Source organism: Pseudophryne corroboree, chromosome 1 (assembly GCF_028390025.1).
Source record: "Pseudophryne corroboree isolate aPseCor3 chromosome 1, aPseCor3.hap2, whole genome shotgun sequence".
Taxonomy (NCBI): domain Eukaryota; kingdom Metazoa; phylum Chordata; class Amphibia; order Anura; family Myobatrachidae; genus Pseudophryne; species Pseudophryne corroboree.
The window spans coordinates 833,094,490-833,112,169 of NC_086444.1; the positions used below are offsets into that span (position 1 = coordinate 833,094,490).

The 17,680-nt window shown below is 48.4% G+C and overlaps 1 protein-coding gene across 4 annotated transcripts in view; it reads left to right on the top strand.

Annotated features, from left to right (window-relative positions):
• The window catches only part of YTHDC1 (YTH N6-methyladenosine RNA binding protein C1), a 243,666-nt gene that overhangs the window by 162,778 nt on the left and 63,208 nt on the right, over nucleotides 1–17,680 (top strand). For all 4 annotated transcript variants that reach the window (XM_063919842.1, XM_063919840.1, XM_063919844.1 and 1 more), the window contains 2 exons: nucleotides 15,062–15,170; nucleotides 16,487–16,604. In XM_063919842.1, the coding sequence (XP_063775912.1) occupies nucleotides 15,062–15,170; nucleotides 16,487–16,604 (227 nt within the window). The remainder of the gene's footprint in view (nucleotides 1–15,061; nucleotides 15,171–16,486; nucleotides 16,605–17,680) is intronic.

Consider the following 17,680-nt stretch of genomic DNA (forward strand, 5'->3'; position numbering starts at 1 on the left):
TACTAAAAACATGGGTCCTGGATAGTGCCGCTGCACGAAGCAGCGCATGGCGTGTCGGTTTTCACAAAGAGCACCCTCACAGCCACACGCAGCTCACTGCCTGCTGCAAGAGCTGGACGGAGCTTACAGAAAGAAGCCCCGTCGCAGCCCTCCCTACAAGGAGACAAGGTATGCTGGGGGGGAACGGGGCGGTCAGCACACGCTGCCGCCCCGCTGTTTGGGGTCCGTGTTATAACCGCCACCCGCCGCTGATACAGCCCGCCCGCCCCAGCTGCTTCGTCCGCCCGCCCCAGCCGCTTCGTCCGCCCGCCCCAGCCGCTCCGTCTGCGCTGTACGTACATCAAAGTACCAGCGCTAAGAGGGGGAGAACCGCCGCAGCTCAGCGCTCACACTAGCGCCGCCGGAAGCCGCTACGCGCCAGCCGAACTCCGTTCACTCGGCCGCTCTCTTCATAAGCGCCCCCCGCCTCCCTGCAATGACACTAAGGTCAGCTTCCCGGCAACGCTCCCCGCTGAGACACAGCGCTACAGGGAGCACAGGGGGGGGGGGCAAGTCTGATCACAGCGCTGCTGCAAGGGAGAAAAACTTGTATGGGAAGAATAGGCTGCATGACAGGCTGCCAGATTTCATATGCACCATAGGTTATATTAATAGACTATTGAGCCTATATTAAACTGCAGTCAGGAGGCATGTATTGTAACCTGACCTGTAATTATCACTGTAAGCATGGCATGGGGGCCATTTTAACCATGCTTCCTGTTTCTTCCTGTTTGTAATTCCAGAACGTTCCTGTCCTACATCTCTACTCCACCGGAGGCGCAGGGGTGTTAGTGGGAATTTTTGGTTCAGGTTTCATATAGGCTGGCCATGTGAACTGCACTTCGGCCATATATATATATGTATATTACACACCTTAAGTAACAATTTTACTGAGTCGTGCAAGTGTCTGTCTTTGTCTATTGTGTTGTCTGTCTGCACAATGAGTAAGGCACCGGGGGGGGGGGGTCGGTCTGTTTGTGGTACCGAAGCCGGATGGCTCCGTCAGAGTCTAAATCAGTAAGTCACTTACTACAGATTAAAGATGGAATCTCTGCGGTCAGTAATTGCAGATTTAGAGCCACAAGAATGCATTATTGCGCTAGATCTCAAGGATGCGTACTTACACATTCCGATTTGGTCACCTCATCAGAGGTTCTTGCGTTTTGCAATACGCCACAACCATTATCAGTTTCAGGCTCTACCGTTTGGCCTCTCGTCAGCGCCTCGGGTATTCACCAAAGTGATGTCTGTGGTGATAGCTCATCTCAGATCCCTGGGAGTGTCAATCGTTCCGTACTTAGACGATCTGCTCATAAAAGCTCCGTCTCAACAGATGCTCCTCCAACATGCGCTGCTAACGTACAATGTACTGGTTCACCACGGTTGGAGTGTCAACTTCAAGAAATCACATCTAATTCCGTCTTAACGACTTCAATTCCTAGGTATGATTCTCGATACGGTAAATCAAAGAATTTACCTACCACAACAGAAAGTACAGATTATTCGCCATCTGGTACAATTAGTGCTCAAGCCACGCACAATCTCGGTACATTTGTGTATTCGCCTATTAGGAACAATGGTGGCGGCTTTCGAAACGCTTCAGTTCGGAAAATTTCACTCACGTCCATTTCAACTGGATGTGCTCGCACAGTGGTCGGCCTCGCATCTGCAGATTCACCACAGGGTGAGGTTGTCGCCAAGGGCAAGGGTGTCTCTACTCTGGTGGCTCAAGGTACACAATTTAACCGTAGGCGGCGGCTGGAATTGGATAATTCTAACGATGGACGCGAGTCTCAGAGGTTGGGGAGCTGTAGTTCAAAATTGTCAGTTCCAGGGTCTCTGGGCGGATCACGAAAGATTGCTGTCTATAAATGTCCTGGAACTCTGGGCAATTTACAATGCGCTACAACAAGCAGTGCACATGCTTCGGTCTCAGACTGTCCAGGTGCAGTCAGACAACGCGACGGCAGTCGCGTACATCAACAAACAAGGAGGAACGAGAAGCCGCATGGCAATGTGGGAAGTAGCTCGAATCCTCAATTGGGCCGAGCATCACCAAGTGATATTGTGGGCAGTGTTCATTCCGGGAGTGGACAACTGGGAGGCGATTTATCTCAGCCGTCGGGATTTTCATCCAGGAGAATGGGCATTAAATCCAGAAGTGTTTCACATGTTGGTCCAGAGGTGGGGTTACCCTCAAGTGGACCTGATGGCATCTCGCCACAATCACCAAACGCCCCAGTATGTGTCCAGAACGCGAGATCCAAAGGCAGTGGCGGTGGATGCTCTCACAATCGCTTGGCCGTACAGCCTCGTGTATCTGTTTCCATCGTTTCCGCTGCTCCCTCTGTTGTTAAAACGGATCAAAAGAGAGTCCGTCACAGTCCTACTAGTGGCGCCTCATTGGCCTCGGAGAGCTTGGTTCTCGGATCTCCGCGGACTACTCGCAGACGATCCTTGGCCGCTCCCACTACATCCGGACTTGTTACAACAGGGTCCGTTCCTTTACCCCGATTTAGCGCGGCTGCGTTTGACGGGGTGGCTGTTGAGACCGCCCTCTTAAGAAGAGAGGGCATTCCAGAATCGGTTATACCAACCATGTTACGAGCTAGGAAGCCAGTTACGGCAGCTCATTATTACAGAATTTGGCGTGCCTATATAGGTTGGTGTGCAACTCGGAAGTTTCCAACATCATCTTTCAAGTTATCCCGTCTTTTGTTATTTCTACAAACGGGGTTAGATGGAGGACTGCGTTTATCTACACTAAAGGTGCAGGTATCTGCTTTGTCAATTTACTTTCAAAGAAGATTGGCTCTATTGCCGTCTATACACACCTTTCTGCAAGGTGTCCTCAGAGTACAGCCTCCATTCATTCCACCTACAGCGCCATGGGACTTGAATCTGGCTTTAGATTTCTTACAGTCTTCATATTTTGAACCCTTACAGCAAGTGGATATAAAGTTTCTCACTTGGAAAACAATTTTTCTTCTAGCCTTAGCTACGGCAAGGCGTGTTTCAGATTTGGGTGCCTTGTCATGCAAGCCACCGTATTTGGGGTTTCATGATGACAGAGCGGAACTTAGGCCGAATCCCGTTTTTTTACCAAAGGGTAGTGTCATCTTTTCACATCAATCAACCAATAGTAGTTCCTGTGTTAACCGTACATTCTGGAACTCAGGATGTGGTACGCACATTCCGCGTTTATGCATTCCGAACGTTTACAGTTCGTAAAACGGATACGTTGTTTGTTCTCTAGGATGCTGCCAAGATAGGTTGGCCAGCTTCTAAGCAGACCTTATCCGGATGGATAATACTGACTATACGTCGGGCTTACCTTCATGCTAGGTTACAGCCGCCTACATCAGTAACAGCTCATTACACATATTCTGTGGGAGCTTCATGGGCATCTGGTCGTGGAGCTTCTACGACGCAGCTTTGCCGTGCGGCTACATGGTCATCAGTGCACACGTTTGTGCGCTGTTACAAGTTTGATACGTTTGCGGCATCAGCATCTAGCTTTGGCCGCATAGTGTTACAGGTGCCAAACAGCTCTCCCGCCCACAAGGGAAACTTTGGTACGTCCCAAGAGTACTCCAGTGACCCCTAGTGGATGAAAAAGAAAATAGGATTTTGGTACTTACCAGATAAATCCTTTTCTTTGAATCCATAGGGGGCACTGGACGCCCACCCAGAGCAGTTTTACCTGGTTTGTGGTAAGCTCAGCGGATCTTATGGTAACACACTTTCACCGACTGGTTCAAATTATAAAGTTCTATCGGTTATGGTGTCAACTGTTTAGTTGTCGGTAACGTTATGTGTCAACTTTATTGTTGTCCGTTAGGTTATATGTAATTCTCCATTGTCAACCTCTATATAGCTCCTGTTCTGCTCAGTAAAAAACACTGAGGTACTCTGGGATATGGAGGGGTGGTGAATATTTAAATATTCAGTGCCCTGTTTCCTGCGGAAGCCGTCCATATCCCAAGCGTACTCCAGTGCCCCCTATGGATTCAAAGAAAAGGATTTATCTGCTAAGTACCAAAATCCTATTTTCTCTAACGTCCTAGAAGATGCTGGGGACTCTGTAAGGACCATGGGGAATAGACGGGCTCCGCAGGAGATAGGGCACTTAAAGAAAGCTTTGGATTCTGGGTGTGCACTGGCTCCTCCCTCTATGTCCCTCCTCCAGACCTCAGTTTTACACTGCCCAGAGGAAGATGGGCGCACTGCAGGGAGCTCTCCTGAGTTCTTTGCATTAGAAAGCATTTTTGTTTGGATTTTTCTATTTTTACAGGGAGCACTGCTGGCAACAGGCTCCCTGCATCGAGGGACTGGGGAGAGAGGAGCAGACCTACTTAAATAATAGGACTACTGGACACCATTAGCTCCAGAGGGGGTGAACACAGGTTCGTCCTGGGCGTCCACCCCCGGAGCCACGCCGCCGTTCTCCTCACAGAGCCAGAAGAACAGAAGCAAGAAGACGTCTCAGGCGGCAGAAGCCTTCAGCGGCTTCACTGAGGTAACGCACAGCACCGCAGCTGTGCGTCATTGCTCCACACACCTCACACACTCCGGTCACTGTATGGGCGCAGGGGGGGCGCCCTGGGCAGCAATAATAACACCTCAAAACATGGCAAAAAGATATATACATGTACAGCTGGGCACTGTACATGTATATAAAAGAGCCCCCGACATTTTTACACATATTTGAGCGGGACCAAAGCCCGCCACCGAGGGGGCGGGGCTTCTCACTCAGCACTCACCAGCGCCATTTTTCTCTCCACAGAACGCTGAGAGGAAGCTCCCCGGACTCTCCCCTGCTTACACACGGTGAAGGGGTGTTTAAAAGAGAGGGGGGGGGCGCACATAATTGGCGGATAAGATATTATACAGCGCTGTTGGAGAAAAACATTTGGTGTTGGTCTCCAGGGTCATTGCGCTGGGGTGTGTGCTGGCATACTCTCTTTCTGCTTCTCCAAAGGGCCTTAAAGGGGATACTGTCTTCAGAAAAGAGTTTTCCTGTGTATGAAGTGTGTCAGTACGTGTGTGTCGACATGTTTGACGAGGAAGGCTCGCTTAATGTGGACGGGGAGTGTTTGAATGTCAGGTCGCCGTCGGCAACGCCGACACCGGACTGGGTGGATATGCTGAATGTCTTAAATGCAAATGTGAATCTCCTGCATAAAAGGTTAGACAAGGCTGAGGCTAGGGATCAGTCAGGTAGCCAGACCGTGCCTGTCCCTGTGGCGCCAGGACCTTCAGGGTTTCAAAAGCGCCCCATATCCCAGGTTGCTGACACAGATACCGACACAGATACTGACTCTAGTGTCGACTGAGGATGCAAAATTACAGCCGAAGGTGGCAAAGGGTATTCGATACATGATTATTGCCATAAAAGAGGTTTTGCATATCACTGCGGAACCCCCTGTCCCTGACACGAGGGTTCACATGTATAAAGGGAAAAAGCCTGAGGTCACGTTTCCGTCCTCATTTGAGCTAAGCGAATTGTGCGAAAAGGCTTGGGAGTCTCCGGATAGGAGACTACATGTTCCCAAAAGGATTCTTATGGCGTATCCTTTTCCACAGAAGGATAGGATACAATGGGATTCTTCGCCTAAAGTAGACAAGGCACTGACACGCTTATCCAAGAAGGTTGCACTGCCTTCTCCGGATACTGCTTCCCTCAAGGATCCTGCTGATCGCAAGCAGGAAATTATCATGAAGCACATTTACACACATTCAGGAACTATAGTTAGACCGGCCATGGCGTCGGCCTGGGTTTGTAGTGCTGTCGTGGCATGGGCAGACTCCTTATCTACGGAGATTGACACCTTAGATAGGGATACCATTCTAATGACCATTGAGCATATCAGAGATGCTGCCTTGTATATGAGGGATGCTCAGAGAGACATTTGTTTTCTAAGCTCCAGAATAAACGCTATGTCTATTTCTGCTAGGCGACTCTTGTGGACCCGACAGTGGACGGGAGACGCCGACTCAAAGTGGCATATGGAGTCATTGCCTTACAAGGGGGAGGAGTTTGGAGAAAGCCTCTCGGACCTTGTCTCTACTGCTACGGCCGGTAAATCGAATTTTTTACCTTATGTTCCCCCGCAGCATGCTAAGAAGGTACCGCATTATCAAATGCAGTCCTTTCGTTCCAATAAAAGCAAGAAGGTACGAGGATCGTCCTTTGTTGCCAGAGGTAAAGGCAAGGGAAAAAAGCTGCACTCGGCTAGTTCCCAAGAGCAGAAGTCCTCCCCTACTTCCGCAAAGTCCACCGCATGACGCTGGGGCTTTCCGGGGGGGGGGGGGGGGGGGGTCAGATCAAGTGGGGGCACGTCTTCGTCTGTTCAGCCACGTCTGGGTTCTCTCACAGGTGGATCCCTGGGCAATAGTGATTGTTTCCCAGAGATACAGACTGGAATTCGAAGACATGCCTCCTTGACGGTTTTTCAAATCGGCTCTGCCGGCTTCCCCGTCTGAGAGGGAGCTGGTGTTAGCTGCAATTCACAAATTGTACATTCAACAGGTGATAGTCAAAGTTCCTCATCTCCAGCAGGGAGAGAGTTATTATTCATCCCTGTTTGTGGTACCGAAACCGGACGGTTTGGTCAGACCCATTTTAAATCTGAAATCCCTGAACCTGCACTTGAAGAGGTTCAAGTTCAAAATGGAGTCGCTCAGAGCGGTCATCGCCAGCCTGGAGGGAGGCGATTGGATGGTGTCCCTGGACATAAAGGATGCGTACCTTCATGTTCCGATTTCTCTGACGTCCTAGTGGATGCTGGGTACTCCGTAAGGACCATGGGGTATAGACGGGCTCCACAGGAGTCTGGGCACTCTTAAAAGAAAGATTAGGTACTATATCTGGTGTGCACTGGCTCCTCCCTCTAGGCCCCTCCTCCAGACCTCAGTTAGTATCTGTGCCCGGCCAGAGCTGGATGCACCCTAGGGGCTCTCCTGAGCTTCCTAGAAAAGAAAGTATTTGTTAGGTTTTTTTATTTTCAGTGAGATCTGCTGGCAACAGACTCACTGCTACGTGGGACTGAGGGGAGAGACGCGAACCTACCTGCTTGCAGCTAGCTTGGGCTTCTAAGGCTACTGGACACCATTAGCTCCAGAGGGATCGAACACAGGCCCAGTCGTCCGGAGCCGCGCCGCCGTCCCCCTTGCAGAGCCAGAAGAACGAAGAGAAGTTGAAAATCGGCGGCTGAAGACTCCGGTCTTCATTAAGGTAGCGCACAGCACTGCAGCTGTGCGCCATTGCTCCCTTAGCACACCACACACTCCGGTCACTGATGGGTGCAGGGCGCTGGGGGGGGGGCGCCCTGGGCAGCAATTAGATTACCTTACTTGGCGAAAAGCACATAATACAGTCTGATAAACTGTATATGTTTATTAACCCCCGCCATTAAAGTACATAAAAGGACAGAAGCCCGCCGCTGAGGGGGCCGGGCCTTCTTCCTCAGCACACCGGCGACATTTTCTTTTCACAGCTCAGCTGGAAGGAAGCTCCCCAGGCTCTCCCCTGCAGTATCCTGGTACACAAAAGGTAAAAAAGAGAGGGGGGGCACATAAATTTAGGCGCAAAACTGTGTATATAAGCTGCTATAGGGGAAAAATCACTCAGTATAGTGTACATCCCTGTATTATATAGCGCTGTGGTGTGTGCTGGCATACTCTCTCTCTGTCTCTCCAAAGGGCCTGGTGGGGGAACTGTCTTCAAATAGAGCATCCCCTGTGTGTGTGGTGTCGGTACGCGTGTGTCGACATGTCTGAGGTAAAAGGCTCCTCTAAGGAGGTGATAGAGCGGATATGTGTGTGGGAGGGTGTCTCCGTCGACAACGCCGACACCTTTTTGGATATGTGTAAGTGCTGAGGTAAAATTATTGCACAAAAGGTTAGGGAACAGAAAGGAAATCTACCCTGGTCTGTCCCTATGTCACAGAGTCCTTCAGAGTTTCTCTATGTTCACTATCCAAAATAAAGTATCGACACGGAGTTTAACTCCACTGTCGACTACGATAATGCAAAGTTACAGCCAAGAGGGCTAAAAGATATTCAATATATGATTATTGGAATAAAAGATGATTTGCATATCACTGATGACTCATCTGTCCCTGACACGAGAGTACACATGTTAAGGGGAAGAATGCGGAGGTAAATTTCCCTCCTCTCATGAGGAAAAAGAGCGGGAATCTCCAGACAAGAGACGGCAGCTTCCCACAAGAGAATTCTCAGGCTGTATCCTTTCCCCACTAGGGCCAGGATGTGTTGAGAATCTTCCCCTTGGGTGTCCTGTTTGCACTAGCTATTCTCAGGGATCCTGCAGATAGTGTGCACATTCTAGTATACTACCCAGACCGGCGATTGTGTCGGCATGGGTTTATAGCGCTGTGGCAGCGTGGACAGGTACCTTATCAGCAGAGATTGAGACCCTAGTATGCATATAAATATTTTAAGATGCTGTCTTAAGTGATAGATATATAATTATAAAGCATGCCCAAGGGGACATGAGTATACTGGGTCCTAGAGACAAAAGCTATGTCGATTTCTGCTTGACGTGTCCTGTAGAATATACATTGGACAGATGATGCCGACTTAAGAGGCATATGGAAGGCTGAGGATTGTGTGGAGAAAGGTTCTCGGGCCTGGTCTCCACAGCTATAGCTGGTAATTCTGATATTTTGCCTTATATTCCTGCACAGCCTAGGAAAGCACGACATTATTAAATGCAGCTTTTCGAATAAAGAAACAAGAAAGTCTGAGGTGCGTCCTTTCTTGTCAGAGCCAGGGGCAGAGGAAAGAAGCTGTACAACACAGCTAGTCCCCAGGAACAGAAGTCCTCCCCGGCCTCTACAAAAATCCACCGCATGTCGCTGGGGCTCCACAGGCGGAGCTAGGCCCGGTGGGGACACGCCTTCGTAAGTTCAGCCACAAGTGGGTTCACTCCCTGTTAGATCCCTGGGCAATAGAAATTGTATCGCAGGGATACAGGCTGGACTGTGAGAAGATGCCCCCTCACCGAGGACCCGGCGGGCTTCCCCCCAAGAGAGGGAGCCAGTGTTAACTGCAATTCGTAAATTGTATCTTCAACAGGTGGTGAAGGGTCCCCTCCTTCAACAAGAGGGTGTTATTATTCGACCATGTTATATTCCCGAAACCAGACGGTTCGGTTAGACCCATATTGTATTAAAATCCCTGAACATATACCTGAAAAGGTTCAGGTTCAAGATGGAATCGCTAAGAGCGGTCATTACAAGCCTGAAATGAATCGGGACATAAGGGATGCATACCTTCGTGTCCCCATTTATCCACCTCATCAGGCGTACCTCAGAATTGCGGTACGGGATTGTCATTACCAATTTCACCAAGGTAATGGCGGATATGATGGTGCTCCTGCGGAAGCAAGGTGTCACTATTATCACATACTTGGATGATCTCCTCATAAAAGCGAGATCAAGAGAGCAGTTGCTGGACAGCGTATCACCTTCTCTGGAAGTGAAACGGCAACACGACTGGATTCTATATATTCCGAAGTCGCAGTTGGTTCCTACAGGTCATCTGCCTCGCCTAGGCATGATCCTAGACACAGACCAGAAGAGGGTTTATCTCCCGATAGAGAGAGCTCATGACACTGGTCAGGAATCCATTGAAAACCAAAACAGGTGTCAGTGCATCACTGCACTCGAGTCCTGGGAAGGATGATGGCATCATACGAGGCCATCCCCTTCGGCTGGTTCCATGCAAGGACAATGGAACTTACTGGACAAGTGGTCCGGATCACATCTTCAGATGCATCGGTTAATCACCCTATCCCCCAGGGCCAGGGTGTCTATCCTGTGGTGGCTGCGGAGTGCTCACCTTCTCGAGGGCCGCAGATTCGGCATTCAGGACTGGGTCCTGGTGACCACGGATGCAAGCCTCCGAGGGTGGGGGGCAGTTACACAGGGAAGAAAATTCCAAGGTTTGTGGTCAAGCCAACAGACTTGCCTTCACATCAATATCCTGGAACTAAGGGCCATATACAACGCCCTAAGTCAAGCGGAGTTCCTGCTTCGCGACCAACCGGTTCTGATCCAGTCAGACCGCAGGGGCTCATGTAAACCGCCAGGGCGGCACAAGGAGCAGGGTGGCGAGGGTAGAAGCCACCAGAATTCTTCGCTGGGCGGAGAATCAAGTAAGCGCACTGTCAGCAGTGTTCATTCCGGGAGTGGACACGACCTCCACCCGGGAAAGTGGTGACTTCATCAGGAAGTCTTCACGCAGTTTTGCAAATTGATGGAAACTGCCTCAGGTGGACTACATGGCGTCCAACCTCAATAAAAAGATAAAAAAGGTTTTACGCTGGGTCAAGGGACTCTCAGGCGATAGCTGTGGTCGCACTAGTAACACCGTGGGTGTTCCAGTCGGTCTATATATTCCCTCCTCTTCCTCTCAGACCCAAGGGCTGAGAATTGTAATAAACGGAGGAGTGTGAACAATATTCTTTGCTCCGGATTGGCCAAGAAGGACTCGGTACCCGGAACTGCAAGAAATGCTCTCGGAGGACCCATGGCCTCTGCCTCTCAGTCAGGACATGTTGCAACAGGGACCCTGCCTGATCCAAGACTTACCGCGGCTGCGTTGGACGGCATGGCGGTTGAACGCCGGATCCTAGCGGAAAAGGGCATTCCGGATGCAGTTATTCCTACGCTGATAAAGGCTAGGAAAGACGTGACAGCAAGATTTTTTCACTGTATATGGCGAAAATAGGTTGCTTGGTGTGTGGCCGGGAAGGCCCTACAGAGGAATTCCAGGGGGGTCGATTCCTGCACTTCCTACAGTCAGGAGTGACTATGGGCCTAAAATTAGGATCCATAAAGGCCAAGATTTCGGCCCTATCCCTTTTTCTCTCAAAAAGAACTGGCTTCACTGCCTGAAGTTCGGACTTTGTTACAGGGGTGCTGCATATTCAGCCCCTGTTGTGCCTCCAGTGGCACCTTGGGATCTTAACGTCTGTTGGATTCCTAAAATCCCACTGGTTTGAGCCACTTAAGACCGTGGAGCTAAAATATCTCACGTGGAAAGTGGTCATGCTGTTGGCCTTAGCTTCGGCTAGGCGTGTGTCAGAATTGGCGGCTTTGTCATGTAAAAAGCCCATATCTGATCTTCCATATGGAAAGGGCAGAATGGAGGACTCGTCCCCAATTTCTCCCTAAGGTGGTATCATCGTTTCATTTGGACCAACCTATTGTGGTGCCTGCGGCTACTAGGGACTTGGAGGATTCCAAGTTGCTGGACGTAGTCCGGGCCCTGAAACTTTGTTTCCAGGACGGCTAGAGTCAGAAAAACTGACTCGCTATTTATCCTGCATGCACCCAACAAGCTGGGTGCTCCTGCTTCAAAGCAGACTATTGCTCGCTGGATCTGTAGCACGATTCAGCTTGCACATTCTGCGGCTGGACTGCCGCATCCTAAATTAGTAAAAGCCCATTCCACGAGGAAGGTGGGCTCTTCTTGGGCGGCTGCCCGAGGGGTCTCGCTTTACAATTTTGCCGAGCTGCTACTTGGTCGGGTTCAAACACTTTTGCAAAATTCTACAAGTTTGATACCCTGGCTGAGGAGGACCTTGAGTTTGCTCATTCGGTGCTGCAGAGTCATCCGCACTCTCCCGCCCGTTTGGGAGCTTTGGTATAATCCCCATGGTCCTTACGGAGTACCCAGCATCCACTAGGACGTCAGAGAAAATAAGAATTTACTCACCGGTAATTCTATTTCTCGTAGTCCGTAGTGGATGCTGGGAGCCCGTCCCAAGTGCGGAGACTCTGCAATACATGTATATAGTTATTGCTTAACTAAAGGGTTATTGTATGAGCCATCTGTTGAGAGAGGCTCAGTTATTGTTCATACTGTTAACTGGGTATAGTTATCACGAGTTGTACGGTGTGATTGGTGTGGCTGGTATGAGTCTTACCCTGGATTCCAAATCCTTTCCTAGTAATGTCAGCTCTTCCGGGCACAGTTTCCCTAACTGAGGTCTGTAGGAGGGGCATAGAGGGAGGAGCCAGTGCACACCAGATATAGTACCTAATCTTTCTTTTAAGAGTGCCTAGTCTCCTGCGGAGCCCCTCTATACCCCATGGTCCTTACGGAGTACCCAGCATCCACTACGGACTACGAGAAATAGAATTAAAGTAAATTCTTATTTTTTCCCTCCTCACCAGGCGTTCCTGAGATTTGCAGTACAGGACTGTCACTACCAATTTCAGACGTTGCCGTTTGGTCTTTCCACGGCCCTGAGAATTTTCACCAATGTTATGGCGGAAATGATGGTGCTCCTGCGCAGGCAGGGCGTAGCAATTATCCCGTACTTGGACGATCTCCTCATATAGGCGAGATCTCGGGAGAAGTTGCTGGACAGCGTGTCTCTGTCCGTGAAGACGTTGCAGAGGCACGGCTGGATTCTCAATTTACCGAAATCCCAGCTAGTCCCTGCAACGCATCTGCCCTATTTGGGCCTGATTCTAGACACAGACCAAAAAAAGAGTGTTTCTTCCAGTGAAGGCTCAGGAGCTCGTAGCTCTGGTCAGGAACCTATTGAAGCCAAAAAAGGTTTCAGTGCATCATTGCACGAGGGTTCTGGGGAAGATGGTGGCTTCATACGAGGCCATCCCCTTCGGCAGGTTCCATGCAAGGAGCTTTCAATGGGACCTATTGGACAAATGTTCCGGGTCCCATCTACACATGCAAAAACGGATCACCCTGTCTCCCAGGACCAGGGTGTCTCTCCTGTGGTGGCTGCGCAGTGCTCACCTCCTGGAGGGTCGCAGGTTTGGCATTCAGGACTGGGTCCTGGTGACCACGGACGCGAGCCTCCGAGGTTGGGGAGCTGTCGCACTAGGAAGAAATTTCCAGGGTCTCTGGTCAAGCCTAGAGACTGGTCTCCACATCAATGTCCTGGAGTTGAGGGCCATATACAACGCCCTACACCAAGCGGAGGAATGGCTTCGGAAAAAAACGGTTCTGATTCAGTCAGACAATGTCACGGCAGTGGCTCATGTAAACCGTCAAGGCGGCACAAGGAGCAGAGTGGCCATGGCAGAGACGACCAGGATTCTACGCTGGGCGGAAGTGCACTTACATGGCCTATCAGCAGTGTTCATCCCGGGGGTGGACAACTGGGAGGCGGACTTTCTCAGCAGGCACGACCTGCATCCGGGAGAGTGGGGACTTCATCAAGAAGTCTTCACACAAATCACGGATCGGTGGGGACTGCCTCAGATAGACATGATGGCATCCCGTCTCAACAAAAAGCTAAAGAGGTATTGCGCCAGGTCAAGAGACCCTCAAGCGGTTGCGGTAGACGCTCTGGTGACACCTTGGGTGTTCAGATCGGTCTATGTGTTTCCTCCTCTACCTCTCATACCCAAGGTGTTGAGGATAATAAGAATAAGCAGGGTCAGAACAATCCTCATTGTTCCAGATTGGCCAAGGAGGACTTGGTATCCGGATCTGCAAGAGTTGCTCACAGAAGATCCGTAGCCTCTTCCTCGAAGGCAGGACCTGCTGCAGCAGGGGCCCTGTCTGTTCCAAGACTTACCGCGGCTGCGTTGGATGGCATGGCGGTTGAACGCCGGATCCTAGCGGAAAAAGGGATTCCTCTGGAGGTCATTCCTACCCTGATCAAGGCTAGGAAGGACGTGATGTCGAAACATTATCACCGTATATGGCGAAAATATGTTTCTTGGTGTGAGGCCAGAACTGCTCCTACGGAGGAGTTCCAGTTGGGCCGTCTGCTTCACTTCCTTCAAACGGGAGTGAATTTGGGCCTAAAATTAGGGTCCATAAAGGTTCAAATTTCGGCCTTATCCATTTTCTTTCAAAGAGAATTGGCTTCTCTTCCTGAAGTACAGACTTTTGTGAAGGGCGTGCTGCATATTCAGCCTCCCTTTGTACCTCCGGTGGCGCCTTGGGACCTTAACGTGGTATTAAGTTTCCTCAAGTCACCTTGGTTTGAACCACTCAAAACAGTAGAGTTGAAATACCTCACTTGGAAAGTGGTCATGTCGTTGGCCTTAGCTTCGGCATCTGTAACACGATTCAGCAGGCGCATTCTTCGTCAGGATTGCCATTGCCTAAATCGGTTAAGGCCCATTCCACTAGGAAGGTGGGCTCTTCTTGGGCGGCTGCCCGAGGGGTCTCGGCACTACAACTGTGCCGAGCTGCTACTTGGTCGGGGTCAAACACCTTTGCAAAGTTCTAGAAGTTTGATACCCTGGCTGAGGAGGACCTCCTGTTTGCTCAATCGGTGCTGCAGAGTCATCCGCACTCTCCCGCCCGTTTGGGAGCTTTGGTATAATCCCCATGGTCCTTACGGAGTCCCCAGCATCCTCTAGGACGTTAGAGAAAATAAGATTTTACTTACCGGTAAATCTATTTCTCGTAGTCCGTAGAGGATGCTGGGCGCCCGTCCCAAGTGCGGACTTCTTCTGCAAGACTTGTATATAGTTATTGCTTACATAAGGGTTATGTTATAGTTGATCGGGTTTGAACCGAGGCTATGTTATTGTTCATACTGTTAACTGGGTAGTTTATCACAAGTTATACGGTGTGATTGGTGTGGCTGGTATGAATCTTGCCCTTAGATTTACAAAAATCCTTTCCTCGTACTGTTCATCTCTTCTGGGCACAGTTTCTGTAACTGAGGTCTGGAGGAGGGACATAGAGGGAGGAGCCAGTGCACACCCAGAATCCAAAGCTTTCTTAAAGTACCCGATCTCCTGCGGAGCCCGTCTATTCCCCATGGTCCTTACGGAGTCCCCAGCATCCTCTACGGACTACGAGAAATAGATTTACCGGTAAGTAAAATCTTATTATTTTTTTTCTCATTTATTATATGTGCGCACTCCAAAAGCAGATAGATGTGAAAAAAAGACCTAAAAGTTTTGCACCAATCTGTATATTGTGGAGAATAAAATTGTGATGCTTTCCATCTTTCCACATTACTGAAGACCTTTATAAACGTGTTTTAATGTAGGGTGTTTGGTCAACCTTACCAGTGAATGAGAAAAAACTGAATGCAGCTTTCAGGTCTGCGCGGAGTGTGATTTTGGTGTTCTCTGTTAGAGAGAGTGGAAAATTTCAAGGTAAGTTATTTCAGGCTTTATAGGCAGTCTTTTCATTGGCCTTCGATGGCAGATTCTTTTTTCTTTTTTTTATTCCGCCTTCATAATTTCTTCCCTAGAAATGTTAATTGTAATCGTTTATAGCCATCTAGTTAAACTATGCATATAGTTATGTCATACAAGACTCTACAGGAAAGGCGGTCACTGCAAGAATATGTATTGATAAGATGTAAGTGTAACAATATGTAGGGTCACAGTAAATATAGTCCTATTATCGTTTATATGGTGCCACAAGCGGTCAGTCATGCCTTCCAAAGTACAGAAACTGTATGAATAAAAAAAACTTACAGTTCAAAACATAGCAGAACATTGACAAGGTTAATAAACATTGATGCAGTAGCAGTCAGAATACCCAAATATACAGCAGGGTGGATGTTCCCAAAGGTGTGGCGGGGAGGAAATAATAGTATAAGTGAGGAAAGAAAAGCACATGAGGGAAGAAGGCCCTGCTCATGAGACCTTAAAGTTAATGGGGTTGTTTTGTGGTGGTGGTCTTTTTATATATATATATATATATATATATATATATATATATATATATATACACACACACACACACACACACACACACACACACACACACACACACACTGAGTATCCCTTATCCAAAATGCTTGGGACCAGAGGTATTTTGGGTATCGGATTTTTCCGTATTTTGGAATAATTGCATACCATAATGAGATATCATGGCAATGGGTCCTAAATCTAAGCACAGAATGCATTTGTTTCATATACACCTTATACACACAGCCTGAAGGTAATTTTAGCCAATATTTTTTTATAACTTTGTGTCTACATTCACACAATTCATTTGTTTCATATACACCTTATATACACAGTCTGAAGGTCATTTAATACAATATTTTTAATAACTGTGTGTATTAAACAAAGTTTGTGTACATTGAGCCATCAGAAAACAAAAGTTTCACTATCTCACTCTCGCTCAAAAAAGTCCGTATTTCGGAATATTCTGTATTTCGGATATTTGGATATGGGATACTCAACCTGTGTGTGTGTGTATGTATGTATGTATGTGTATGTATGTGTATGTATATGTATGTATGTGTGTATATATATATATATATATATATATATATATATATATATATATATATATAATCTTCTTCTAATTCTGTTTTCCTTGGTTTGCAGTCTAGATTATAAATTGAAGGATTGCTATTTGATGTCAAAAATAAAGCATTTTACCATGCAGAAGCTTAAATGATTGCGTTGAAATGCATTCACTTGTACCAAAATTAAAATGTATCCTGTTTCAGGATTTGCAAGGTTGTCATCTGAATCTCATCATGGTGGATCTCCAATACACTGGGTTCTTCCTGCAGGAATGAATGCAAAGATGCTCGGTGGTGTGTTCAAGATAGACTGGATTTGCAGGTACCTAAATCATACTAATACCAAACTACTGTACCTTAAAGTTATCTTTTTATTTTAACTTTTAGATGTTTCCATGAACATCTGCGGGCCCCACTGACCCATCATTTGAAAAATTTGGGGTCCAATCTTACGGTTTCTGGATCCTGTCATTAAATCTGATCTATCAGCCCTCTCCACAGACTCCTTAAATGTACTATAAGGGGGTATCCAATTACCCATGGACAATGGCCACGGGTGATTGTATCGCCGGGGGCGATCCTATTCAGTGCTTACAATCTTCCCCCCGCACCACCTCCCTGGTACTTGTTAACGCAATAACACATGGGATCGGGGACTTAATACACACCATTGCTTTGGCCTTGTGTCTGACCTATTTCTTGGATTGCTGCTAACATGTATTTCAAGAACAAAGCTTCCAAGGATGTGTCCTGTGCCACACATTTGCAAGACTTGTGTTAACCCTCTGTCTCCCTAGGATCCAGACAATGATGGCTTGATTGTACGCTGTTTCTTGTCCAGATTGTGGGATCTCACTTCAGCCGCACCATCACCTCAGGAGCCCGCTCGGGCGTCAACACTGACACAGGTTATGACTCGTTTAGTAGAATGTCTTGTAGCACAAGCGCCAGCTCCTTCTACTAGCGCAGTTATGTGCGCATTTCCTGTCAGTGCTCTGGCTGTGCAGGTCACCACCACCGTGTATGCTATCCTGTGCACAATCTGTGCAGGGATTGGCGCAGTTGTTGAACTAAAATAGACCCACTAAACGTGGTTTATCCCGGCAGTAAAATGCTATGCCTTGCTGGCGCGGACTCTGATATTGAGATTACCTCATATCAGGAGGCTAGTATCTCGGGCACCTTGGATGTGGAAACCTCAGTGTCTGAAAGTTCTATATTCCTAGTGGATGTAGAAGCACTGTTCTGGGCAGTCAAGACTGTTCTCCTCTTGGAGGATTCAGAGCAGACCACTCGATTATAGGGTCAAGTTTTTAAGCGTCAGAAGATGGTGTCCACTTAGTTTCCTGCTTCGGCACAACTAGAGGACCACCTGGAGGCAGCATGGACCTAGCCAAC